At 37.3% G+C, this 27,314-nt stretch overlaps 1 protein-coding gene across 3 annotated transcripts in view; it reads right to left on the reverse strand.

Moving 5' to 3' along the window:
- The window catches only part of LOC111861830 (kinesin-like protein KIF20A), a 66,242-nt gene that overhangs the window by 1,505 nt on the left and 37,423 nt on the right, over nucleotides 1-27,314 (reverse strand). For all 3 annotated transcript variants that reach the window (XM_023846734.2, XM_023846732.2, XM_023846733.2), the window contains 11 exons: nucleotides 24,727-24,837; nucleotides 22,355-22,477; nucleotides 21,591-21,767; nucleotides 20,769-20,823; nucleotides 17,159-17,303; nucleotides 15,526-15,688; nucleotides 10,616-10,783; nucleotides 4,551-4,619; nucleotides 2,689-2,867; nucleotides 951-982; nucleotides 617-717 (listed from right to left, as the gene is read on the reverse strand). In XM_023846734.2, coding sequence (XP_023702502.1) covers nucleotides 617-717; nucleotides 951-982; nucleotides 2,689-2,867; nucleotides 4,551-4,619; nucleotides 10,616-10,783; nucleotides 15,526-15,688; nucleotides 17,159-17,303; nucleotides 20,769-20,823; nucleotides 21,591-21,767; nucleotides 22,355-22,477; nucleotides 24,727-24,837 — 1,323 coding nt within the window. The remainder of the gene's footprint in view (nucleotides 1-616; nucleotides 718-950; nucleotides 983-2,688; nucleotides 2,868-4,550; nucleotides 4,620-10,615; nucleotides 10,784-15,525; nucleotides 15,689-17,158; nucleotides 17,304-20,768; nucleotides 20,824-21,590; nucleotides 21,768-22,354; nucleotides 22,478-24,726; nucleotides 24,838-27,314) is intronic.

Below are 27,314 nucleotides of genomic sequence, written 5' to 3' on the forward strand. Positions count from 1 at the left end.
GGTAGGTGTATGCTGGGCTGATGACACAAATAAGTATAACACTATACAATTTTATGAAGAACGCTTATCAATAATTATTTTATAAAATTTGCAACTTGAAATACTCGTTGCAGTAGATTAACCATAACTGCAACTAAAATAAAGGTGATGACTTTAGGGCCTATTGGTGTACTTTTATCCTATAGATTCCATTAAGGACAGAATATTTCTTGACTATATTTGTCAAGGACTCTGCTATAGGAGTTTTATCCATTTTGTATTATGGACTATAGCTTCGAATGTACTGCCTTGGTGTTGCAATTATGGATCACAAGGCCTCTACTGACACGACATAAAATAGAAATATGTTCCCTGACGAGGATTTGAACCTGCAACCCAGTATTCAAGTAATGCAGGATTAAATGTGGCATATGATGTTCAGCCATTATTTACATGTCAGTCACTGAATTATAAAATTAAAATGTCTATCCGCATATTCCTTTTTTTCAAGAATTCTGTAACTGTATATTCATATTTTAGACAATTTAACTGGATATTCCTCTAAAGTGGTTTGTACCTGAAACAATACACCGCTATTTACAGCAATTTAAAACATTCAATTCATTTTGTTACTCACCTCAACTGGAGTAATTTCTGATGACTCATCCAGATTACATGAGAAGAGATTTTTGCGCCGACTCCTGGATTTAGTTTTTTCGTTACAACCTTGTTTCCTGCCTAATGACAACACAGAAGAAAAATTTACAAATTATAAAAAAACAAATGAAACACATTCATATTTGCAGAGGAGGCAGCAGGCTCCTCTGAAATGTTATCTTTCTACCAGACTGCATGGCATCACATCCCAGAAGGCAGTAATTAGCAAATTTTGGCTTACTTCTGAGTAACAAAAATACAAACACTTGTAACATCAGTAACCACAAAATCACAGAACAGGAATTTATACATACCCACACTATTTGACTGTGTTCTTGAAGCATATCTGTAACAATAAACATAAAATTTGAGTCTGAAATACACTACAATATAATATATTGATGTTGCAAGGTTTAACAATGTGCAGGTTCATATGGAATAATGATCAATTAATTATGTAAATTAACGATGTGTATTCAGACGGCCATCAGCAGTCACTCACGGAGTATTAATTTTTTTCTCATGTACTTTGTGCATCAGTTAATATTATTTATGACATAAAAATAATCCATCATATCTTATATAACACACTGATAATAACTTGCTTCAGTCTTCAGACAAACTGCTTCTCATAATAATGTATAATTCTAAGCAGACACTAACAAAGACACATCCATATATTAATTTTGTGAAATAGTCAATTTTAGAAATATAATTATCTAATTCTTCCGATATGATCATGTATGATTATCACTGATGAAATGTAACCAGTGTACATCATACAGGAATAAAAGTAGCAAAATATTCTCAATGCCTATCCACTATTTTCTCCATCGTTTTCAAAAGGAAATATGACAGACTGACAGGATGATAAGCCTTAGCCTTGGTGTAATCTAGTTTCCGGGCTTTGGGATAAATGTCACCTCAACTTGCCTCCAGGCCATGGGGATAAAACCATATGCCATGTGGGCTCTATACAGGGTGTCCCAGGAGGAATGGACCAAACTTCGGGAGGGTATTCCTTATGTTAAAGTATGCCAATATAACCCAAAACACCTATGTCCAAAGTTGAACCGTTACGGAGATAATGGCCAGAGAAGTGTGAAACTTTGACCGGCGTTGCACACTTGTTGATTACAAAATACATATCAAAACTGGCAGGAATATGTGGATTCTGTAGTGTTAATAATGTACGTAACATAACACTAACTTGTGAGTGACATGAAGCCATAAAATTGAAGTACAAAATACTAGCTCGCCATGTCATAATTGTCNATATGTGACACAGGTGTGGAACTAAGAGTTCTGCCCCCTACTGCAAAAGTGCCGGTACAATTCAATCTGTTCCCGCTGACTTAAATGGTCTAAAGGTATTCAGTGCCCATCTGATTTTTGATTGGTCAATTATGACTTTGGCCAGGTTCCAGTCTACCTTGTTCGTCTTGCTTTGGCAAGTGCCTGGGTTTTGCTGACCCTGTCCATCGGCCAAATTATCAATCAATTTTGAATCAGGAAAGTGAACCCTGAATAATTCTTTCAGTGTCTCCCTATATAAATAAGGAACTGAGGATACTGTGCAATGAATAACTTCACAGCTTATTATAGACACTTAGTGCTTGTTACAGGGCTGAAATCAAAGAGGATATGATGGGCCAGATATATAGGTCAAATAGGAGAGAAAAATGCATAAGGAATTCTGGTGCAGAAGCTTTTTGGCAAGTGGTTGCTCTAAAGACTGAGAAGGTGAAGAGGCTGGAACTCAGGGAAATAGGCTGAATGGATGGAAGGTGACTGGAACAGGCTCAAGACCATGTCCACTGGCAGATTTGATATCAGCATACACACACAGTTTTTTGCACAACTTGTGGAATTGTGTATCAGATAATAAGATTATGGTGTACAGTGTATGTGGTGACTGGGTCAGGGTAAACTTACTCGATTTTGACCTGTTATGTATACTATCAAGTGATCGAAGAGATGCAAGTTAGTAAAACTTAAAAATTTCATAGACTATGAAAATATGGATGCTGGAGCTGAGAAGATCATTCTTACTTTTTCTCCGAGCTTGTAAGGGGAGGTTGGGTATTTTCATCAACAGCCTTGGTGCGGGTGCGAGTCCGAGTTCGTTGTCTGTTGACATCTTTTGAGTCACTAAGAGCTGTGGACTGTGATTCATTACTTTGTACCTCATGTTGATTTCCACACTTGTATTTTTCTCCAAGTTTAACCAACTGTAACAATTATACACAACTTTAAGTTATATATATGCATTATTCAGGTTTAAGTACTTTATTATCATGTGTGAGTGCTTACTGAATTCATAATTGGAATCAACAAGGACATTTCAAAAGTTCCCAAAAACAGTTCATAACAATCACAATGCAAGAAATTGATATTTGTATTACCCTGGACCTTACACATTGTTCATATTTATTCTCATAACATCATGTTTCAGAAATTGATTGCATCTCTCTCTTGGGGGGGGGGTTAAATCTGTGGGGTTCATTACAGAGAATGAGCCTGGGACTCAGCAATAGTGATAATGCAGCACCTAAAATACAGTGGTCTATTTGATACATGTGAAACTTGGCAGCAGATCAAATACTATTTCGATATCTGCTGTGCGACAATTGGAGCACATATCAAAACATAATAAGGCAAGACAAAAACTTCAGACATTTCTTAGCAACTTAACACTTGAATCATGTCAATATTTCTATCAGCTAGTTTGTTACAATCCCGGCATTCGTTTTCGATGAACTTGTATATTGATATGTACTATATCTGTATAGTTAAAGCACATGAGGAGGATTTTTGCAATCACTGCAAAAACGCAAATAGTCCCTATCAGAATCAGCTTGAGAATATATTCTTGGACCTCCCAGATATGAAGCTATACTGTATACAACACAATATTTGGTTGCATTTTGAATGAAGATGAATAATGTATCAATTCTGCATGTTATTTTGAAGTCTCATATGCTAATACTGAATAGCAATTTTCAATCTGCTGTCCACATACAACAAACATGCCATTTTAGATTATTTAATTGTCTGTGAAGAATCCTAAATACTTGAATGCTAGGTTAAGCCTAACTAACTGCCTACCAATCTATCCATCTAGTTTGTATTCACCCCTAAAGATGCGTCTGCCACTACTATCATTTTCAGTTTTGGCCTCAAAGGCGAAATATAAAATACACTGGCACAGCTGTGATTTCTGTTAATTTCGCTGTGGCACACACAAATTGTTTGCCAGTATGCATATACAGAGTGTTTCATGACTTTAGGGCATAACTGCAGGAGGTGATTTCCTAAGTCTTTGTGATCAAAAAAGTTCATATAAACATGTGTCCGATTTTGGCCGGTTATGGAGTTATGACTGTTTGAAACTCAGAATAGAAGGTAACAATCACTGACATTAAACGGAACAAAATAATAAACCAGCATAATACAGGATACATTTAAAGTATGAATTTCAAGTTAACTTCGTGAAATTACCTTTAATTTGAATTTATTGGTGCTTAAAGCTGATTTTTGAAAATGTCACTGCTGGCTGCAACACAGGATGCTGCTCGGTTGTGAATTGCACTGGACATACCAACCCACGATGCCTTAGGTACCTCTCAAGTGTCGAGATAACGTGAACGCTCTGTCTGTAGCTGGCTAAAAATAGCGACCTGCCAGATGACAGATGCGGTTCACACAAGGGCGTGTACAGGAATAAAAAAAGGTCATAACTCCGTAACCGTCCAAAATCGGACACATGTTTATATAAACTTTTTTGATCACAAAGACCTAGTAAATCACCTCCTGCAGTTATGCCCTAAAGTCGTGAAACATCCTGTATACTGATCTATCCAACCATCTATCAATCAATGTTCACAACAATGTTTTCATGCCTAAGTACTCACCTTAACATAACAACCTTTCAGCTCTTGATTCTTCTTTTCTAGGTCTTCATTTAACTTCCGTATTTTCATCTAGGGACAGGAATAAGATATTAGTAAAATTGCAATACAAGAAATACAGTGGCATAGTTTAAAATATTAAAATATAATGACTTAAAATGGGATGTACAAGTATTGTTTATTCTTCAAGAGCTCCACAGAAGCTTTCACCAGTGCTAATTGCTCAGAATAACATAACATGCAGGAAGAAATCTGAACCTAATGGAAACTTTACTATTTGCCAGTTACTTCCCATACTGAATTGCTGTTTACACATTTGTTCTGATCTGTATCTTGTTGGTACAAATTTTGTACATTGTCTTTTATTTGACATATACAGTGAAATCCCCATTTATATTCCTCAATTTAAGGTTTCCTTTGTGTAATGTTCAATTTCAGTAATCCTGAATCAGTTATTCGAATGTTAATTGTTTATTGTTATTAATTGTTAAATTACTCCCATTCAGAATTTTTCTCAGTTTGGAGTTCAAATTCACTGCTTCCAAAAGAAATGTTATGTGGGGGTTTTACTGTATATAAAAAAAAAAAGACTACCAAATGGTATGATGGAAACTCATGGATATCTATACAATTGTTCATTTTTGAACATTATCCATTTTCCTGTTTTCTATTTAAAAGGGCCTGATGACAGGGACTAACTCTATTGATTGTTCCCAAATGAGTAGGTTCTGTTTGAGGACAGAAACAGACACCAGTGCCTAAAACACTGCACATTTTAAATAAAAACAGGATGATTGATAATGTCCAGAAACACAATGATTGTATTAATATACCACTGTCACAAAATTTTAGATCTTATTCGTGGTTATCTATCTCAGTCTGAAAATCATTTATACCATTACATTCACTTACAGCCTGTTCTGAAATATAGTCAAGAAACAAAAATCCTCTGCTTAATTTACAAGAGGTAAATTTGCCACACAATGCCGAGGGTTCATACCTCAGAGGCCTTTTTAATCTCAGGGTCATTTCTATAAGGCTCAGAAATCCAAAAGGAAAATTGATGATAAATCGTGTCACAACAGAAATTTGTTATACGACGTCAAGCTACCATTTGCGTGGGCTATGTACACATCATATAACAAGCTAGAGCTATTTTCAGTGTAACTTATAATGTAAAACTTCTACAACAATGTAAATACCATACTACTTTGAATATGAGATGTATATTTTTCACATTTTTTTCCATTGAAAAACTGAGGTGCATCTTAAATTTGATGAATTATTCACCAGTTTGCACACTGTCCACAGGATAGCCTGGAAAGAACCTAATGCAAATACATTTGGAACGAGTCATCAAGCCACGTTATCCCAACACCTATAACTGCAAGTCAACCTCCAACTTCCTGTTCAGTCACTGCCTGACATTCTTATTGTTCAGGTGTGTTCAGTTCTCTATCAGTTTTTACCCATGAAAAAGCATTTTACACATGATGCTATATTCAAAAGAAAAGTTATTCTGTGCAATGAAAAGATAGGTAATCATGCAGCTGGTGGAAAGTACACAGTAAAGCATGTGATTGCTTGCAATGGATCATTTCGTTCCATCTCTCCAATAGAATCAGAAATATGCAAAGGAACAAAAACATCATTCTAGTGATAATTCCTTGTGGTAAGTCAATTACAACCACTTGATGTGTCAACCAACAAACCATTCAAGCATCTTGTCTGAATGAAGACAATATATTGATATCTAGTGGCAAAATAGCATTAGCATCAATAAGAGTGAAGTGGATGTCAAAAGCCTGATAAGAAGTGCCAGTCAATAGTATCCCAAAATAATTTTTAAAGTGCTGTTTGTCTAATGCAGAAGAGAGAATGCAAGATGACATTCTTTGGAACCACAGTGAAGAAAGTGGCGTGGGTGCATCATGTTCAGAAAATGGAAGTGCAACTGAAGGATCACCAGATGAACTTTCTGATTAAATACAAAAGATGCAAAGGAATGTGTATGTAGTGAAAATTTTAAATTTCCATTACTTTTCACTTTAAAAGTGTTCTGAATATTTTGTTATTGTAATTGATGCGTTCTAAATAAACTCATTGAAATGAATACACCTTTCTAATTTTTTCCTAAAATCCTCACTTAAATATTGGACGTGTCTTAAATTTAAGAGCATCTTATATTCAAATACGGCATATAACATTTAAAAGGTTTCTATTATGCGCGAGCCAGTGAAACCTATGCCCCAATTATGATTCGAAACAAAACTCACAATCCAGAGACTTTGACCTAAGTCTGGAGAAATGGAAGCCCTAATGCCTGCCTGTCAGACAGAAATTAATTTTGTAGCAAGTGGAAAATTCTATTGAAAAAGAATTACATGTTGCAAAAACTTCCTGTACTTTGTGCCTGGAGTATAGATGAAATAACATGGAAAACATTTTCAAACTACTGTTACTTCTTTACGTTTGAGCCATCTCTGTCACACTTATTATTCTACCATGGAAAGCATATAAAGAGATCTTTAAGATAGCATATGAATACCACAAGTACAAGTACAAACACACTTTAGTTTTTAACATCAAAAATAAAACTGATGAAATAGTGAACTGTGGTTGGTTCAATTGAAACAGACTAGTAACCAGACACCATCATGTTTAACAGTTTAACCCTCTGAATGCCATACACTAATTAGATCAGTTCAGGGTACTTGCATCAAAACTACCACAGCCAAAGAGATTAGCTCACTGGTAATCTACTAGTAAAGCATTTCTGTCAATAATGACATCAAGCATGACACAGTGAAGTTTGAAGGGAAGAACAGGCTTTGATACAAAATGTTCCTATTGATGGGTGAAGGTCATTTGATGAATCTATTGTGGGCGTTTCTGTGCAATTGCATGCATCCTCAAAAGGTTATGAAAACAAGAATGGTAGATAGGAGGGAGAAAGGAAGCTCAAAAGAATAATTCTGAGATATTTTCTAGGAAGTCGCACTATCAAACTACAGTAACATTTTTCATGGTCACGAATAGTTACATGTAGAAGTAAATTAAATTAATATGTGCAATCAACATGCATGACCAAAATAAATCACTGTTTCTATCCATTATTTGCAAATCCCTAATTTTACTGTACCCTGCATCTCTTAGTGAAATATTTCAGTCACCTAAGTGAGGGATGACAAAGTATTAGTTTTCTTGCACAGAGATTTCTCCTGCAACATTCATTATGTCAATGCTGGTAGAAAGCACAAATGAAAACTTTCATAAAGAGGAGCAAATGGAATAGTGTCGAGGGGGGTAAATAATTTAGTTTGCCTTTAAAAACAAAGCAAGCAGTAAGAATGAATTAATAGACGAATTCAAATAAATTTTATGTATTATATATTATTAAATAGTTGATAAATAAATGGACAGCTATATAATGAAATTGTGAAAGTACATATTAAAATTTATGAATAATACACTGTGGGGAAAACAGATGTTGAAGTTCTCTTGTTACAACCAATCTACATAAGTGGACACACTATAATTATTAAGTAACTAAATTTCCAGCTGTAGAACACAAAAGTTCAACACTGTTAATACAAAAGCCTGCCACTGGACAAGATCCTGAGCCAATTAGATCCACCTTCCATCCTCACAACGACTCATGTCAGTGTTACCTTCTGCATCTTCCAAATGCCTGTTTCCAACAGTTTCCAAACCAGAATTCTGCACAAATGTCTTCTTTCTCAAATCCAAGCTACACGCCTGGCTCATTATAGCCTCTTTTAATTCATGACTTCAATAACACTAAGCAGCTTGTATAAATATAAAATTCCTGCTTATACAACATACTAAACTGCCCAATTCCTTATCATCATCCTTTGGTCTGAACATTTTTCTGAACACTTCATTTTCAGTCATTTGTAATAGTCATTTTTCTGGAAGAAACACACCTTCTCTCACCACCATACAACTATCGGTAACATTACTGCTATGTTATAATAAGACTGGAAAGGATGTACCCTATAAAACAATACATAAAAATTCCTAGCACCATTCTTCACAGTTTAAGTCAACCTGCAGTTTGTCTATAAGCAGTATTTCAGTGAATCATGAAGTATATTGGATAAAGCAGGAAAATTTCATATTTCAAAAGCATAACAATGCACAATGCCTAATTTCAAAAGGGTCTGTGAAATGATTTATGGGATCCATGGAAAAGTCCATCTATAATTTTATATAAAGGAGGCCCTGTAATCCATCAATACAACCCAAAATAGAAGTTACCAACCAACAATGTGCAAAGATCTCTTGCATCAAATTTCACTATAGTTTGACATTTATGATATTATGCACATAAAGAAGCCCTGACCACATACATACAGCATTGAATGCGTATGATTATTAAAGAATGAATTGGAATGGATGTGAAAGAAAGCATTTGCAACCTAACCTTGAGGTAATGTCCCAGCATTTGGTTGGTGAAAAATCACAAAATCTCAATCAAAAGACCTCTTCTCCAGGCCAAGATTTGAACTTGGATCTTCTAAATATGAAATGGGCATGTTACCCATTTGACTGCAATGTTCAGTGCAGTTACTTCCAGGTTTTAAATGTAGCAACCAGTGGTACATTATTACTGTCTATGGGTGCTACAGTAATTTGAAAGACTAAAATACAAGCCCACACAAACATACCAAGCACTGGCAAGTGGATCACAAGACTGAGGTATGATATAGCAGGGGTAGGCAAAAGCCAGCCCACAGGTCTGTTCAGGCATGGCAACACTTTCAGACTGGTATATGACAACATACAAGAGTACATCAAAATGTATTTCAATTACCAGTTTTCTCTACACACATTCTGAATAAATTTAATTGGTTGTAAGTTTACAATAAAGCTCAGGAAAAGAAAATATTTGGACCAAGATTTTTGTTACTAACTTTAAACCTTCTGGGGTGGAACCCCAGTACCTGAATGATTGTTGCCTTAATTTAAAAATAAATTAATAAAAGACAGAAAAGGTTTTATTTAATAACAAACTGGTTATTCCTTTCCATGACATTAATTTTTGTCAACAGATCAATTAGTTGGCATGTTAGTAAATTGAAAATGGTTAGTAAATTAAAAAATATTATTCCTCTAAGTAAGAATAAAAGTAAAAGTAAAGCTATCCCTGTAACAGGCCGTGGAGGTCCATAGGGTTGTGAGATGTTGAGGGTCCCACTTTATCTAGACAATCAGCTCAAAGATGGCGGTAAGGTTGTCAGCCTTACGCGCCAGCTGCGCTTTACTCCTCAGGAAAATTATTTAATTAATGCTTGGTACTCATTTCTGTTAGAGGCTGAGTCGACCTGAGGGCCATAGTGTGGCCGGAAGGATTAGGTCAATTGAAAGAAAAAAAAAATCCAGTGACCTCATCGGGACTTGAACCCGAGGCCTTCCAGCTTGTAGCATAGCCCCTCAACCACTACGCTACCACGTGCCCTCTTCTAAGTAAGAGTAGATATTTAAAATTAAGTTTCACAGTATTTGAACCCAGGGTGATCTGGAGCACATAGCCAGTGACTGTGTTATCACATATTCAATAAACCAAGAATACCAGAAACAATTAATCGGGCAAGATGCTGAAACAAGTGTGAGGGAGATATTCTTTTTTTTTGCCATATAAGAAAAGAAGAAAAAATATTTTCTTCTGAACACCATTTTGAGGGAGATTAATAATTTCAGTAAGATATGCTGGGCTAGACATGTGGCTCAGATGGAGAAGAACAGAACACTGAATTTTGTTGGGGAAACCTCTTGGGAAATATACATTAGTAAGACTGAGGAGGAGATGGGAAATGGCTGGTGCTAGCGCAGGACTGTGTCCAGTGACGGACTACTATCAGTAAACAGTGCAATCTTCTGGGCCATAATGTAGTGTAGTTAAGTAGTAGTATACTGAATTACATAGTGTTATAGGACATAAGCCTGTACTCTTCAAAGTCACTGCTGTGAGAACTTCAGATATAACCTACTGATATCAGCGTTGAACCTTCGGGTGGTACTACAAAAGAGTTAGTTATACCTACCTCATATTCGCTTTTGTTGGGAGTAGGTGTGTTCTTGAGGAACATCTGCTGGTAGCGCTGTACTTCACGCTTGTATCTCTCTGTATCTTCCTTTTCTTTCTTTAACATATTTTCATAGGCCTTCAGTAAACTATCTCTATTTTCCTTGAAATGCACCATTTCAACTTCCTGCAAAAAAAGGAATTTATAAGTGGGTCCCTTGTACCCATGGCTTGGAGCGTCCTCTGGTTGCAGATGGAGAAGATAGCCTCCAGATACAGAGTGTAGTTATGAATATATTGTATAAGCAGTCGTGGACAGCTGACAAGGGGCGGTCCTCCAGCTTTGGGGCTGGGCCCAAAATTTCCTCGCCATACGAAATAAGTTTGGCACAAAATGTCACAAAGAGCCTTGGACTTGGACAGTCTTTGGATAAACGACCTAAAGTGGATGAGATTTGGTGTGTGGAAAGTTAGAAATATACATATATAGGGCAGGTTTGCTTATGACAGTTGCAGAAGAAATATCAAAATATAAGTGAGATTCAGTGGGAGTATAGGAGGTCAGACGGGACAGAGGTGGCACTGAACCAGCAGGCGAATATATATTTTTCTATGGAAAGGGGTAAGAGAATCATGAATTAGGTACAGGTTTTTTCATACATAAGAGAATAATATCAGCAGTTAAGAGGGTGGAGTTTAATGATAATGGAGTTAGAGTCGTGAACTTTGTCACATCCAAAAATCTGACTATCAAAAGTGCAATGTTCCCAAATCCTAACTTTCATAAATTTACTTGGACATCTCCTGATGGAAAGACTCACAATCAAATTGAACATATTTTGATAAACAGGAAATGGCACTCAAGGGTACTTGAAGTCCCGTTATTCAGGGGAGCAGACTGGCAGCGAGTGAAAAACAATGCACAGATTTCATATGTTGAGGTTCAAACTCAGAAAATTAAATGAGGCAGAGTGTAAAGAATGGCATTGGGTTGAAGTCTTAAATTGGTTTGCAGCTTTAGAAAACTTACATACTGAGGTTAGTATTAGCAGAGATTGGAAAACTATTAGACAGAATATCAAAATTTCAGCCAAAGAATGCTCAAAACTGTTAGATCAAAGGAGACAGCCAGATTGCAGTGGTTACAGGATCCAAGCAAAATAAATAGGGATAAGCTGAACACTCTAAGATGTGAAGCCAGCAGGCATTTCAGGAACCAAAAGAGGGAACATCTGAAAAACAAAATTAATGAGCTTGCAACAAACAGTAAGAACAACAATATAAGAGAGCTGTATGGAGGAATAAATGAATTTAAGAACGGTTACCAGCCTAGAATGAACTCTGTGGAGGATGTGAATCGTGATCTGCTTGCAGATTCCCACAACATTTTTCATAGGTAGAAGAACTTCTGTTATTAAACATTATGGTCAGTGATGTTATGCAGACAGAAATACATACAGCTGAGATTTTAGTACCTGAGCCTAGTCCTTTTGAGGGTGAAATTGCTATTGCAAATTTGGAAAGGTATAAACCACCAGTTAGTGACCAAATTCTGGCAGAATTGATTCAAGCAAGAAGCGAAATATTATGGTCCAAGATTCATACACTCATTCTGTTTAGAGTCAGGAAGAATTGCGTAAGCAGTGGAAGGAGTCCATTATTGTACCAATTTACAAGAAGGGCAATTAAGGTGACTGCAGTAATTATCGATGAATATCACTGTTATGAAGTTCATGCAAAATTTTATTCAACATACTTCTCGCAAGGTTAAGCCCATATGCAGACCATATTATTGATGATCACAGGCACAGGTTTCAACATACACATCAACCACTGAACCAAGCTTTTTGCAACTGCCAGATACTGGAGAGAAAATGGGAGTACAATTAGAGTGTACATCAACCATTCATAGACTTCAAGAAAGCCTATGATTCAGTTAGGAGGGAAATATTGTACAATATTCTTATAAGTAGATTCTAAAGGGTGATTGAGATTACCTCTTTCTAAGGGACCCAACTGAGTAGGTGTCTTCCTTTCTCACCCGAAGACAGAAACAGATCCAGTTTCCGAAAACATTGTGTCCTCTATTACCTAGAATTCCGGACGATGGAAAAAGTCCAAAAACCCAGTAATTCTGTGTGCAATATTTTAGTAGTTTGGGGTACCCAAGAAACTAATTGCCGGTCACGGTAACCGAGCGGTCTGAGGCATGTACTGTCTTCGCTTGCTTGGAAAGCGCGATCGTGGGTTTGAATCCCACTCAGGGCATGGATGTTTAGTTTGTGTGTGCATTTTTCTGTGTTTGTGTACAGGTAGAGGCCTTGTGATGAGCTGATCACCCACCCAAGGAGTCCTACCGAATGTGTAAGATCATAGGTTTCATATCCAAAATGGTATAAAACAAGATGCTTTATCATCAATGCTTTTCAACTCTGCCAGGAAAACCAGGTGGGACTGAAATTAAATGGGACACATTGGCTTCTGGTCTATGATGATGATGTAAATCTACTGGGAGATAACATAAATACCATAAAGAAAAACACAGAAACTTTTAACTCAAGCTAGTAAAGAGACTGGTCTAGAAGTAAACACAGAGAAAACAAAGTATATGTTGCTGTCTTGTCAACAAGATGCAGGGCAAAATCATGAAATAAGGATAGCTAACACATCTGTTGACAATGTGCTGCTGTTCAAATATTTTGGAATGACAGCAACATATCAAAATTTGATCCAAGAGGAAATTAAGAGGAAACTGATTCTGGGTAATGCATGCTATCATTCCGTCCAGAACTTATGTCTTCTTATCTGCTGTCTAAAATCGTACAAATTAAAATATTCAAAACTATAGTTTTGCCTGTGGTTCTGTATGAACTTCGCCTCTGACATAAGGGAGGTACATACATTGAGCGTGTTTGAGAACAAGGTGCTATAAATATTTGGACCAAAGAGGGATGAAGTGGCAGGTGGTTGGAGAAAACTGCATTATGAGGAGCTTCAAAATTTGTGCTCTTCACCAAATATAATTACAGTGATCAGGTAAACGAACATTAGATGAACAAGGCATGGAACACGAATTGGGAAGAAGAGGAATGCAAATATGATATTCATGGGAAAGCCAGAATGAAAGAGACCGCTGGGAAGCCCAAGCTGTAGGTGGGTGGATACTATTGAAATGAATCTTAGATAGGATGCAGTGGTATGGACTAGATTAATCTGACTCAGGATAGGGACTAGTGGAGGGCTCTTGTGTCATTCATCAGTAATCTGTCAGATGACAGGTCCACAGTCCCTTCCAAAACAGTTCCTCCACTTAATGCGATCTCAAGCTTTCTCCTTCAATTAAAATATCCTCTTCTGTCCCCAAGGTCATCCAGCATCTTCTTACATCTTCTGCGCACTTCAATCCGCCCCTCCAGTTTGTTTCGTCTCCAGAGGAAACATCTCGCATACATGGTATCTCTGTTTTTGGAAAGAGACTATCCAGGAAAAGTGATAATGTGGTAGTTTTCCCATTTGCTTTCCACATCGCAGTACAACAGCCATTTAAACCACTCTGGTCACGCCTGTTGCTATATGAACTTGAACCATCTCGAGCATCATTTGCTGTGCTTCAAGTCGCTGCTTATGATGCTGCTTCCGGCTCTTGTGTACATGGTAATAAACCTTCAGATTTCATACAATGCTGGAAAATTCTTGAGTAACTGCACAAATGGCCACTTCTCAAGAAGGGCTTGGCTTCATGGAGTTAATTAAAGGGCAAGATTCGAGGATGTACTCCATGATGTAGTACATAGTATTTTCAATAGTTTTGTTTGTAATTTATTATGCTTAACTGATATCAAAGTCACATTGTGAACAGGTGTGACAATAGTCTGTACTACCTACTAATATTTCTTTTGCACTACACAATTTTTGTAAGCATTTATCATCATCATCATCACTAATTTATTATTTAAAATTTTATAGATACAATTAAACTTTTCCATCAATTCTTAACTTGTTAGAAACATCTGCAAGCTATACATCACACACTTCCATGTGCAGAGATTAAGTGCAGAAGAATGTTGTCTATTTCATCAATGAAGTAGAAAAACATGACCTGTACTTCACATTTCTCCTGTATATCTTCCTTTCATTCCTATAACCCTGACAAGAAACATCAGATTTTACCAGTTACTGATAAAGGTAAATATGACATGTGCATATCCAGATAATAGAAAAGTAGGTGAAAGAACTCTTCTTGTACCTTACATAAATGAAATGACAGTGCATTAATAATTTTCATTACAGTGAACTTAGCATAAATAATATTCATAATAGCAGATTTTCATTGCACTTAATACTGTAGCATGTAAACCTGTTACTGGGCAATGACCTTGAAACAAACCCAAACATTTTCTGCTAGGCAACCGATTCTAATAAGGAAGTATATGCAGCAATTACTGCATAACTCCTTCGCAAATAAACATGTTCCCATGGAAATGAATAGAGTAAAATGAATGGCGTTTTCTATGCCGTCCAAGCCAAGATGTTATAACCAAAACACGTTTAGTTGTAACAGAGTCAGCTGTCAGTTGTAAGGGAGTCTGTGAAGAGAAGACTTGGTCAGTGCACTTGAAGAATCCCCACTATTAGAAGCCATTACCAGGAAATGATTGGTGAAGCCAAAGCAGACTGAAAAGACTCAATGCAAGCTGTAGTGAGAAGACGAGCACATGAATTAGCAAAAGCATTGTAATTACTTTTAGTTACTATCACACAATTGATCATTGAAGGTGGCGGTGCTAGGGCCAGTTTTATGGCTCACCCCTCATACTCATACTCATCTGTAAGTGATGGATAAATCAAATCACTAATCCAAACCCTGTCTATATTCACACAAACACATGACAACATGTAAAAATATAAGAAGTGTTTGCATATCCATACCTTAACTTCAAGGGATTTCTTTAGACATTCATTTTCATTTTCAAGTTGTTCAAATTTGAATGATTTTCCCTCCAGTTCCTCCTTCAGTAGTCGTACAAATTCTGCATTATCCATGCAAGACTGCAGTTGCGTTTTTAATTTTGAAATTTCCTTCTGTGATGTTCTGAAATTACATACATTTAAAAAATAAATTAATTGCTGGATGTAACTGATTCTGGCTCACAGATCTTTCCTAGTCAGGCAATGCCAAGAAAGTATAAGGCTATCATTTCTGCATGTATGAGGTGTGTTTAACAAGTTCAGGAGGTTGTTCTATAAATATCTTTCTCAACTTAGAGCTTGTTGAATATTATTTCCTTCAAAATATTCCCCTTGTGCACAAATGTACCTCTCCCATTGCCTTTTCTCCTTTTGGAAGCGCTGTTCAAAGGAAGTTTGTGGTCTCCCCTTCAAGTCATTCATTACATTATCAATGTCTTCTGCTGCCATTAAGGGTAATTTTCAGCTTAGGGAATAGAAAAAGTCAGGTGAATAGAGGGGTCGTGGAAGGGTAGCAATAGAATGTTTTGCCAAGAATTGTGTATTTTATAATGCTCTGTGAGCAGGTGAATTATCATATTGGAGAGGCAGCTTCCCACAGCCTACATTTCAGATCATTTTCTTTGTACCGCATCCCACAGACTTCACAGAACAGCCAGATAAACATATTGATTGTCTGATCTTCAGGAGTGAATTTATAATGCACAAAGTCTTGATCTGAGACGCATGCGCATGAGCGCACACATACACACGAACATTGCTTTTGCTTGTGAGTGCACCTGTCATGCTTTCTTGGGGTGAGGTGAAGCAGGACTCTTCCAGTGTGATGATTGTTGTTTGGTTTCAACATCATAATTGTAAAACAATGTCTTGCCACCAATAATGACATCTGGACATTTTCATGGATGGAAAATCAGTGCAGTTTCTGACCATCAGAGTCTTGGCACAAATTTTGCTGAGACCTGATGTGTTTCTAAATCTTCCATTAAAATTGTATGGCATGAACTAATGGACACTGCAACATCTTCCCAGACAATCAACAATTTCCACAGATGTTTTTACTTGGACAATCAGAGGTTTGGATCTTCAAGTCAAAGGTTGGTCAGACCACTCACTGTCATCCGTTGAATTTCTTCCATTTTTAAAATATCAGAACCATTTTTAGGTCGTTGTATGACTCAAGGCATCACTGTCACAAGTTTCACACGACATGTTGTGGGTTTCTGCAGCTGTTTTCCTTATTTTGAAACAGGATTTAACACAAATTCTTTACTCCTTTATTGACTCCATAATCAAAGCAATAAGATGACACTCAGTCACAAACTCAGTTATAAAAACTAAATGGAACATTCAGCCTCCCTGGAACAAAGGGGTTGCGTAACTAACGGTCAGCTTGCAAGGTCACTCAAACAACGTCAAACATGACCAATGTACTGCTACTCTATGTGGTCATTTCAAGAACTTTTTGAACACACCTCACATATACGTACATGTACACACGTACATGCATGTGTGAGTATGTGTGCATACACATATATATAGTGGAGGGGGGAACAAGCAAAGAAAAAACAGACTAAATCTCTATGTAACTTACAAAGTATTTTCTTCCAGCAGTTTACGATGTTCTTCTGCACAATTCTGAGCACTTATCATTTCCTTTATTGCAGTCTTTTCAGCCTTTTCCAAAGCACTGAGTTTGTCTTCCAACTCATTATTAATATGATTTAAGTTCTCAATTTCTGAAAGAGAACAGATCAGTCCAAGTCATACACAAGGTATACCACTGATGTGAGGTTCAAAAAGTTATATCTGGGACATAACACTATGTAATCTGATGAAAGTCAACAAACATTTCAAATTTACATGTCACCTCCAACTTCAAGGTCAAGGAATAAGCCAAGCAAGGAACCAGCATGAAGCAGGTACCAAGCAGAGCCAAGCACTGCTGACTTTCAGCAGACTACATGGCTTTATATCCCAGAAGACAGAATGCCTTTTTAGACTTGTTCAAAGGAGACTGGCATTTAGGAACCAGAGAAGGGCCTAGTGAAGACATCAGTAATGAGATAAGATACTGCACAAAAATTAGATTGTTCTTAGTTTTCTTTTCATGTTGCTAAGCCTGTAAGAAAGAGAATACGTTTCTGTAAAATCTTGATATGTTCTATGCATGAAGAGCTCTCTGGTCCAGAACTGTATCACATTATGTATAACAGTGCATATGTATTTTTTTGCAGTTAGCACCTGTGTTTAGGGAGGCATTCTCCATGCAGCTCCTTGTTGCATCTGGTGCATACTGTTCTGGCTTTCCACCTCCTCGCCTTTGTGCTGCAGACAATGCATTGGGACCTTTTCCTTTCAAGAAGTTTTCTGAGTCCTCGTGGTCCTCGAGGTTCATCTGCTACAGCATTGTCCTTCAGCACCAACCACTCCTCACCCCCCAAGCTCTCAATTACGGACAGAGAGTAGCGGTACCTCGATTTCAGTTTGCCAGGCCCACTGTAGTTTTCCTTGTACAGAATGTAGCCATTCACCACCATCCTGGCTATGATATTGAAAGCTACCCTTTTCCAATAACACACACTCCATCTTTCGTCCAAATAAGTGTCTGAAGATTCAGTGCTGCCCGTAAACCGGTTGTAGGATGTGATGATTTTCGGTTTTGTTTGTGGATTGCCACCATGCGTTCCCCTTACCTCCTCTTCTTGGGCTGTGGCATGGCTGAAGAGAAGAACGACAGGATTTTTTTATGATTTCTTCTCATGGAAGAAATATGTGAGAAGGGGATCAGATCTGCAATACATTTTTTGTCCAACTGCATAATGTGTTCTTGAACTGCTGGGGTAAAGGTTTCCCATTCCTCCTAACAGTTCCAGTGATGTAGGTGCTTAGCCAATGGAGGTGACAGACAAGTGAAACAGACATGAAATAGATGTTGGAGAAAAAATGGTAGCCTTTTTTGAGGTACCCTCCAATCTCAAGCAGTTTTTTCCTGACAGTGTATCCCAGGCCATTTTATTGGACGTTGTCCTCATCTTCCTGAGACCTGGCCCTTCTCTACTTGGAAAAAAAAAAAAACTAGCAGTAGTTGGACACAGAGTGGCATAGCATCCAAAATGTGATTCCCCAACCATGGTGATGCTTGTTGGGCAAATACTGCATGAGACTGGTTTTGTTTCTGGTACCTTCTAGGCTTTTATCAATACCAATTTCTTGATGAGGGGTGTAGTGATGCCTGAATACTATGTTTGCATGGGCCACAACGGGTTCGTACCATGCACAGGGATCACAGTCTGGTTCTCCAGGGCCTGGCAATCCTTCATTGTTGATGAAGTGGAAGAAGTGCAGCAAGCAGGGAAAAGTGGTATTTGGTAAACATTTTCCCAAATCATGGGGTGGCTTGCAAATAAAGAGTGGACCAGTATGATATTATGGATGGCTTCTTGATGATGCCAAATTTATAATACAGGCCAGAAATCCTTTCATCTTGTGCATGGTAATTCTGGTCCAGTTCTTTAGCATAGTGGGAACATTACCCGCTTTACTACTAATCACTTTCTGCATATATCTGTTGGATTCCGTCACCATGAGGGTAAGGATTAAGCCTGTGAAGAAGAGCTGGAAGTAAGCAACAGGAGTGGAATCAGGAGGAGGCATATATATAGGTCCAGACAATTCTCAGAGTTATAAAGGAAGAGGGAGACGTTGCTCAGGTGACACAATTTCCCTGTAGTCTTCATAATCCATGTCAGTCTCTTCACTGTGTGACATAGGGTGAGCAGCTGGGGGTGTGGTATCTTCTTCTACTTCACATGTACCATCAGTGTCATCTTCCGGAATGAAGTCACTATCACTGCAAATTGTATCTAACCTAGAGCTTTGACCAGCCATTGTCTAGTTAAAAATGTAAAATAACTAACTATATATGCTAAAATATATAATAAAATATGATAAATAATATTTAACCTTATTAAAAAAAACAAAATACCTTCACTACACTATGATATATTTACAGTAAAACAACTAAAACCACAGACCAAGAAAGCATTCAACCACCAAGTAAACATGTGTGCTTGACATATTTCATTTCATCATCATCAGTAATCTGTCAGACGACAGGTCCACAGTCTCTTCCAAAACAATTCCTCCACTTAATGCGATCTAGAGCTTTCTCCTTCAAATGACAGTATCCTCTTCTGTCCCCAAGGTCATCCAGCATCTTCTTACATGAAGAAAGCAGTCTTCTGGGATTTTGCACCGTGTATATGTGGTGTTAACCGACGTTTCGGAGGAACGTCTGCTTTTACCGGTTCTCACGGTCTCTTTGCTTGCAGATTTCTTGTATATTTTTTCTTCTACCCTGAAGATGGAGGCGATACGTTCCTCCGAAACGTCGGTTAACACCACATATACACGGTGCCAAATCCCAGAAGACTGCTTTCTTCATAGTCACCGCCGTGAAAGCCTCAAATCTTACATAGTTTCTTGTTGTATTCTTTTCTTCTAAAGATGGAGGCGATACGTTCCTCCGAAACGTCGGTTAACACCACATATACACGGTGCCAAATCCCAGAAGACTGCTTTCTTCATAGTCACCGCCGTGAAAGCCTCAAATCTTACATCTTCTTCCTTGTCTTGTCTNCCATACAGAGCTATGCTCCAAATGTAGCATTTCACTAGTTTCTTCCTCAAATTTAAGTCCAATTTGCTGGTAAAAAGATTCTTCTTCTTGCTAAATGCAGCTTTTGCCATGGCAATCCTGGATTTAATTTCACTAGTACACCTTCCATCATCTGTTAACATATTTCATTTGTTTAAGAAAAAAAAATCTTTTAGTTAAGCAAAGAGAGATACCATCTGGGTACAGAACTATGAAATAGACCTTGGAGAATTAAGTACCATCCTATGCTGCCACCTCTGAGCAATTTATGTAGCTAAAAGAGCATTATTTAGACAGAGCTGACAGATCAACCACCTTGTGTTCTAGCCATTACCTGATGCAGTGATGGATCAGTGTTGAGTGTATAAGGGTTAAAGAAAGCCAGTCTTGGATGGAATTTGAATTAGATACCTTGTGGATACTAAGCAGTTGTAATGACCTTCATAATAAATCAAACTGAACAGAATTTCTGGTAAACACTACAAGCTGGTTTTAGAAGTTGTGCTTCTGACAGAATGGCAACATTTCAGTATTTCACACTTGCCTTTCTGATGTGTTTGTTCCATTGCTTCTGCTTGTAGCAATTTTTCCTCAGATTCCTGAATGATAAAGAAAACAATTCCTTTGAAAAACAAGAAAGACAGTGTGTGAAGTTGTTACAGTATTTCACTACAAACCATACAAAATGTTTAATTTAACTCTTCAATGCTGACATACACAGCGTGCCTGTCATTTGATTATATGTCACCATCTAATATACACAGCGCAGCCATAACTTCTTCCCAGCCTATAGGTAATCTAGGGAAGGAGGGACCTTCCATAAAATAAGTTTAATACTTTTAAAATATCTATTACATGCATAATTTCAAGGCCCTATATTAAGTGGCAATATTTTCACACATGCCTCACAATTTCACATGGCCAGCATGTCAGTATTATAAACATGAAATTATAATAACATAGGTCGAAGTACCCTTTAGTGGAATGATACTCATACGAAGTTCAATGAAAATCCATCCATTATTTCTGAAGTTACTGGAAGGCAGGTCAGATGCAGATATTACATCATGGAATAAACTTTCCTCATGAAACGAATAGAATGTGAGATTTGAGGTTTACCCTGTGGCAAAGACTCATTCTATAGCTGTCTGGTTTATGACACTGTGTAGTCTGATAAGTGCACATCAACATTTTGGAAGAACATACGGCCTCCATCTTCAGAGCAGAAATAACTGAAGATGGAGGCATTACATTTCTCCGAAAGCTGATACCCTCCTGCAAATGCACATATTGCAACATAGAAGACTACATTCATAAAAACTGCAATTATATTTCTTATTAAATTCACTGTAGTCTTGTGATTTACCTTTAATTTATTTTTCAGTTCTCTCACTTCTGATTGAAGTGTGTGCACATTCTCAGTGTTATTTTCTTCCTCTGATTTCAGCAACTTATTGTCCATCAACGATGTTTTCAGCCTTTCTTCTAATTCTTCAGTCTTCGTTGTCATGGTTTTCATATCACTATCATATTTCTCATGCAGCTAAAAATAAACAAGAAAAAAATAACAGCTGAATTGTTTGCTTATGAAACTGTACTTGTTAGGGAAGCTGCCATTTGGTGGTCACAATTTTAAGGGTGGATACCACACTCAAATCTAAATGATGTACACTCTGAAGGCTGTATTCCTTTTCTTTTACATTCTTTCCAGTACTTATGACTGTTTCTGTGGTTCTAGTTATGTTGTCTGTTATAAGATTTAGTAAGACAAATAGTGACACACTAACTAAATGCCTGTTGTAAAACACTGGCCATATTATCTAACATCTATAATGTATCTTCAACACATTACTTGCAAAAACACTTCAACATATGACACCACATTGAGTGGAAGACTGGTCTTTGTCTCTTAACTTGGTATTTACAAGTGGCATATAGAAATAAATCTGATATTTTCATTCATTATACACATTGCACCAGCATCTGGAAAGGAACTTGACTTATTACTTCTTTTTGGCAACTACTTCTTTGGCCTTTAATCTGCTGGTAGACTCAGATTCACTGTGCATTCAGTTGACACTGGTCGGGTGTAATTAACTGAATTAAATTTGCATGTAACTCTGGACTAACCTCTTTTAGTTTCTTTTCCAAAATTTCTATGTGTTCATCCTTTTCATCAAGACTGAGCAACTGCTTGTCCAATATGCGCTGCTTATCACTCAAAGCATCAAGGCTGTGCCCAAGATCACTTTCCTACATAAAACAAATACACTAAATACATAACCATGTTCATTAACAGGATTCAGAATCTTGAACATTTTTATTACATCTAATATATACCAATATCAATATCAAAATAAGTCAGATTTAGTGAGACTAAAGATCAGATGGGACACAGATGGCACTGAGCCAGCAGGCAATTATACATTTTTCTAAAGAAAGGGGAATGAGAATCATAAATTAGGTACAGGTTTTTTCATACATAAGAATCACATCAGCAGTTAAGAGGGTAGAGTTTGTTAGTGATAGGATGTCATAGACAATATTAAGAGGTCACTGGTGTGATATTGTTCTGAATGTTCATGCCCCAACAGAGCATAAAATTGACAATGTGAAGGACAGGTTCTATGAAGAACTAAAATATTTATTTGATAAATTTCCTAAATACCATATGAAAATTTTGCTGGGAGAGTTCAATGCCAAAGCAGGTAGGGAAGAAATTTTCAAAGCAACAATTGGGAATGAGAGTTTGCACAAAATTAGTAATGATAATGGAGTAGTAAACTTTGCCATATCAAAAAATCTGACTGTCAAAAGTATGTTTCTACATTGTAACATTCATAATTTTAAGTGGACAGCGCCTGAAGGAAAGAGTCACAATCAAATTGACCATATTTTGATTGATGGGAGATGCCGTTCCAGTATGCTTGATGTTTGATCATTTAGGGCAGTAGATTGTGATATTGACCACTACCTGGCAGTCGCTAAAGCTAGGGAAGGACTGGCAGTGAGTAAACAAAACACACAGATTTCATATGGAGAGGCTCAATCTCAAGAAATTAAACGAGGTAAAGGGCAAAGTGCAGTATCGCGCTGAAATCTCAAATAGGTTCACAGCTTTGGAAAACTTAGACGCTGAAGTGGATATTAATGGAGTTTGGGGAACTATTAGAGGGAATATCAAATTTCAGCCAAAGAGAGTGTTGGTTATTACGAACTGGAGAAGCATAAGCTTCAGAAATTAGAAATATGAGCACAGTAAGTTAAGTAGTAAAATTAAATGATTATCTTGCTTAAAATATTCCATGCACTTATGTCAAATGGCCATTTAATCACTGTAATGCTAATATGATGTGCTGTCAAATGAAACATATTTTCGGATAAATGTGAATGTTCTATCAAATGTTACCTGAAAGGCAAATTGAAGGAACATGGCAATCAGTATCTGCAGTTCCATCGCGTAAATTGGGCCGTCAATGCAACATAAAATTATCTTTAAGATGAAGACAAACTAGATACTACTGTATCACTATTGTTTATTATTATGTGAAGATGTATACTACATGTTTTGACCTTTTATAGGTCATCATCAGGCAAGTTACGAGAGAAATTTATTAATACTAAATAATAAAATTCCTACTACAATAGGTTTTAATTATTTTTAATTTGAGACAAGAGCGCAACACTAGGATTTTGTATATATTGCCACGTTTGGAATCCAGAAGAGATACTACCATGGAAACGCTAGAAGAGACCACTGCATAAGAAGTAACAACAGCGGTATTGTAATGCCAACAGTGAGCCGTTGCGTAGAGAACGCCAAATCTCCCCAGAGATGAGTCTCCACAGTTATAACGAGGGTTCATTGCATAGCAACTGCCGAGGCTATAAAAGCCCAGCTTCGACAAAAGACAAGTTAGTATTGGGATAGCTGTCGCCGAAGACAGTTGAGATCCAGCCACGTCCAAGGACAGTATAAACACAGAAGAAGAGAGAGAAGTCAAGCAATACTGCAAGTAATAATAACTGTAAGGTGTGTAAGCTTGAGTGTCCAATAAAGATTCGCTAAATCCGAGACCCACATGAAGTTATTTGTCATGTGACATACCCAACACGTGACAATATTATCAGTTTACATTCTCCAAAAGCTGTATTTGCTATAACAATAACACCAGACTGTAAAATATTGATTCATAGTAAGGGAATTCAATTCAAGAATTTAGTTTCTCTTGCAACTTGCCTGATGATGACCTAGAAGATGCTGAAACATGTAGCATACACCTTTGAATAACAAATAAACAATAGTGATACAATAGTATCTATTTCATCTTCATCTTGAAGAGACTTTTGCATTGTGCTGATGGCCCAATTTACACGATTGTTAAACATACAGCAGGATGCAAACCATAATGATCTGCAGTTTAAGTTTCTTGCCTTTTTCTTAATATCTATATTCTTTATTTAGTATTGTAAAAGAAGAATCACCTTCATTCACATCTTACCTTTTCCACAAGCTTTAGATCAAGATCATCTCTTTCTTTTTCTGTTGCTTTTAAATCATCTTCAAGTTGTCTGCAGTCAACCTGTGCATCCTCCAGAATACCATCCAGTTCCTGAAAGCACAAGTTGATAAATGGAGTAATCATTTTGATAAAATGGTTAAAATATAACTAAACTTACACTGAATTCAAACAGTTTTATAAGACAATGTAAGGAAAGACTTCAATGAAGTATCTGTATTTTGTAAGATTTGAGGCTTTCACGGCGGTGACTATGAAGAAAGCAGTCTTCTGGGATTTGGCACCGTGTATAAGTGGTGTTAACCGACGTTTCGGAGGAACGTATCGCCTCCATCTTCAGGGTAGAAGAAAAAGTATAAGAAATCTGCAAGCGACAAGACCGTGAGCTTTTACCGTTCTCACAGTCTTGTCGCTTGCAGATTTCTTATACTTTTTCTTCTACCCTGAAGATGGAGGCGATACATTCCTCCGAAACGTCGATTAACACCACTTATACACGGTGCCAAATCCCAGAAGACTGCTTTTATCTGTATTTTCTCTGAGCATGTAACAGTCTGTATATGTCAAGATGATAGGTAATGAAAGAAACCCATACAATGAAATTCAAGTTTAAGGTTTCTTTGGGGAACAGTGGATTTGAACACTACACTGAGGAGAGTGAATGGAAGAAATTTAGAGCTGAGTATTGTCTTTGGATAACTGAAATTGAATCTTGAAGGGGGGTGAGGTGAAGTTGTCCCTTTGCTTAATTCATTAAGCATCATGCCATGAAGACATATGGAGAAGTAGAGGTTATATATAAGCAGCGCCTTTCACTTCCTATACAGCTACTGCTCTCTGCATTCCAAGCCATTCAACTGCTCTGAAGATGGAGGCGATACGTTCCTCCGAAACATCGGCCAAAATGAAGAATACACGGCGTCTAAACCCAGAAGATGACTTTCTTCAAGTAGAGGTATAGTTCCATCTTTCTTCACCTCAGCAATTGATAGAGGTAAGTGGTCAGCTTCATTCCCCAACCACTTTACCTTCAGGGAAAGAAATATGGTACCCACTGGCCAGGAGGCTGGGTGGCCCCTGAGCCGGTCTGGATGATGTAGAGAAGAGAATAATCTCGCTCCTGCCAGGAATCGAACCGTAGCTGTCCAGCCCATAGACTGTGAAAGTCTTACAGTTCCCAAGATAATTAAAAATACCAAATACACCAAAATCGTTATGCTATGTATTCACTTCTTGACTTGTTAATTATAAATACAGCAAAATGTTTGTATTAGTAACTTCATATAGTGGATACTTATTTAAATAAAAGATGGATCCAGGCAAGTTTGGTGGCCAGTGACTTCTACCATCTTTAATTTCAATGTTGCATTTTCTGACTAGGCCAGATTCCAGGTGGGGGCAAATTCACTACTCCCCTACCACCCTTCTAATCAATGTTGAGTGTTTTAAAATATTTATTATGATCTTATGTGACCCCCTTTGAACCCTTCGCTGGTCTCTGATAGGGCGCTACCCAAAGTTTTGGGATCAATACTTACAGATCTGGGCTGTGTAAAATTCTGAATCAATGAATTCAAACAAACAGTGGTATGATTATGATTGTGAAACGAAAGAAATGTGGAAGTAAATGATTGAGACTGTATTTATGTAGTATGATGGAATTTGATTGGCAGCACTGAGGAAGACCATGAAAGTAGAAATAATACCTAGCCCAAGGACCGCATTCCAACTCGTATAAATATGAGTCAGAAGGTACACTAACAGAAATACATACGCGCATAAAAAACTGATGTCATAACTTCATGATGAAGAACGAAAAGTAATTGCATTTTTTGGCATGTTGCACACATTTCAGATGACAGTATCTAAGGTCATGTCATAAGGGTAAGCAGTTTCCTTTAACTGAGTTTGTTTTATCTCAAGTTTGAATCATTTTATTTTCATTATATTATGATTTTATAGGCCTACATACAGCCTGTTCTATAATGACTTTTAACATAATGAAAGAAAACATTAAATCAAGGAACATCAAATATGAATTCCACTACAGTCAACTCTCGATTATCCGGGCTAATGGTGGGGATGGAAGTCACGGTTAATCGAAAACCCGGTTAAGCCAAATTTTATTATACGGGCTGGACGACTGTGAAGGGTCGGAGTTCGAGTCCCGGTAGGGTCAAGAATTTTAACTTCTCCAAATCGTCCAGACCGGCTCTGGGGTCCATCCAACCTCCTATCCAATGGGTACCGGGGGCTCTTTCCCCGGGGGTAAAGCGGCCGGGGCGTGAAGCTGACCACTCACCTCCAACTAGTGCCGAGGTCAAGAAAATTTGGATCTATACATCCACTCCCCCACACGCCTTAATGGCGTAGGGCTTAATTCGTTGAGCAGAGGAACAACTTTACCTTTTACCTTTTAATACCTTCATAATACTATAGACCTACCTGTATTTAAATTTATTCATCCTCATTTCTATGTCATCTCATGGCCTATTTAATACTTTCTTTACATTACACTCAGTATGAATTAGTTATTTCAATCACTGTTCAACAACATCCAGCACTTTTTA

This window comes from Cryptotermes secundus, unplaced genomic scaffold (assembly GCF_002891405.2).
Source record: "Cryptotermes secundus unplaced genomic scaffold, Csec_1.0 scaffold819, whole genome shotgun sequence".
NCBI lineage: Eukaryota > Metazoa > Arthropoda > Insecta > Blattodea > Kalotermitidae > Cryptotermes > Cryptotermes secundus.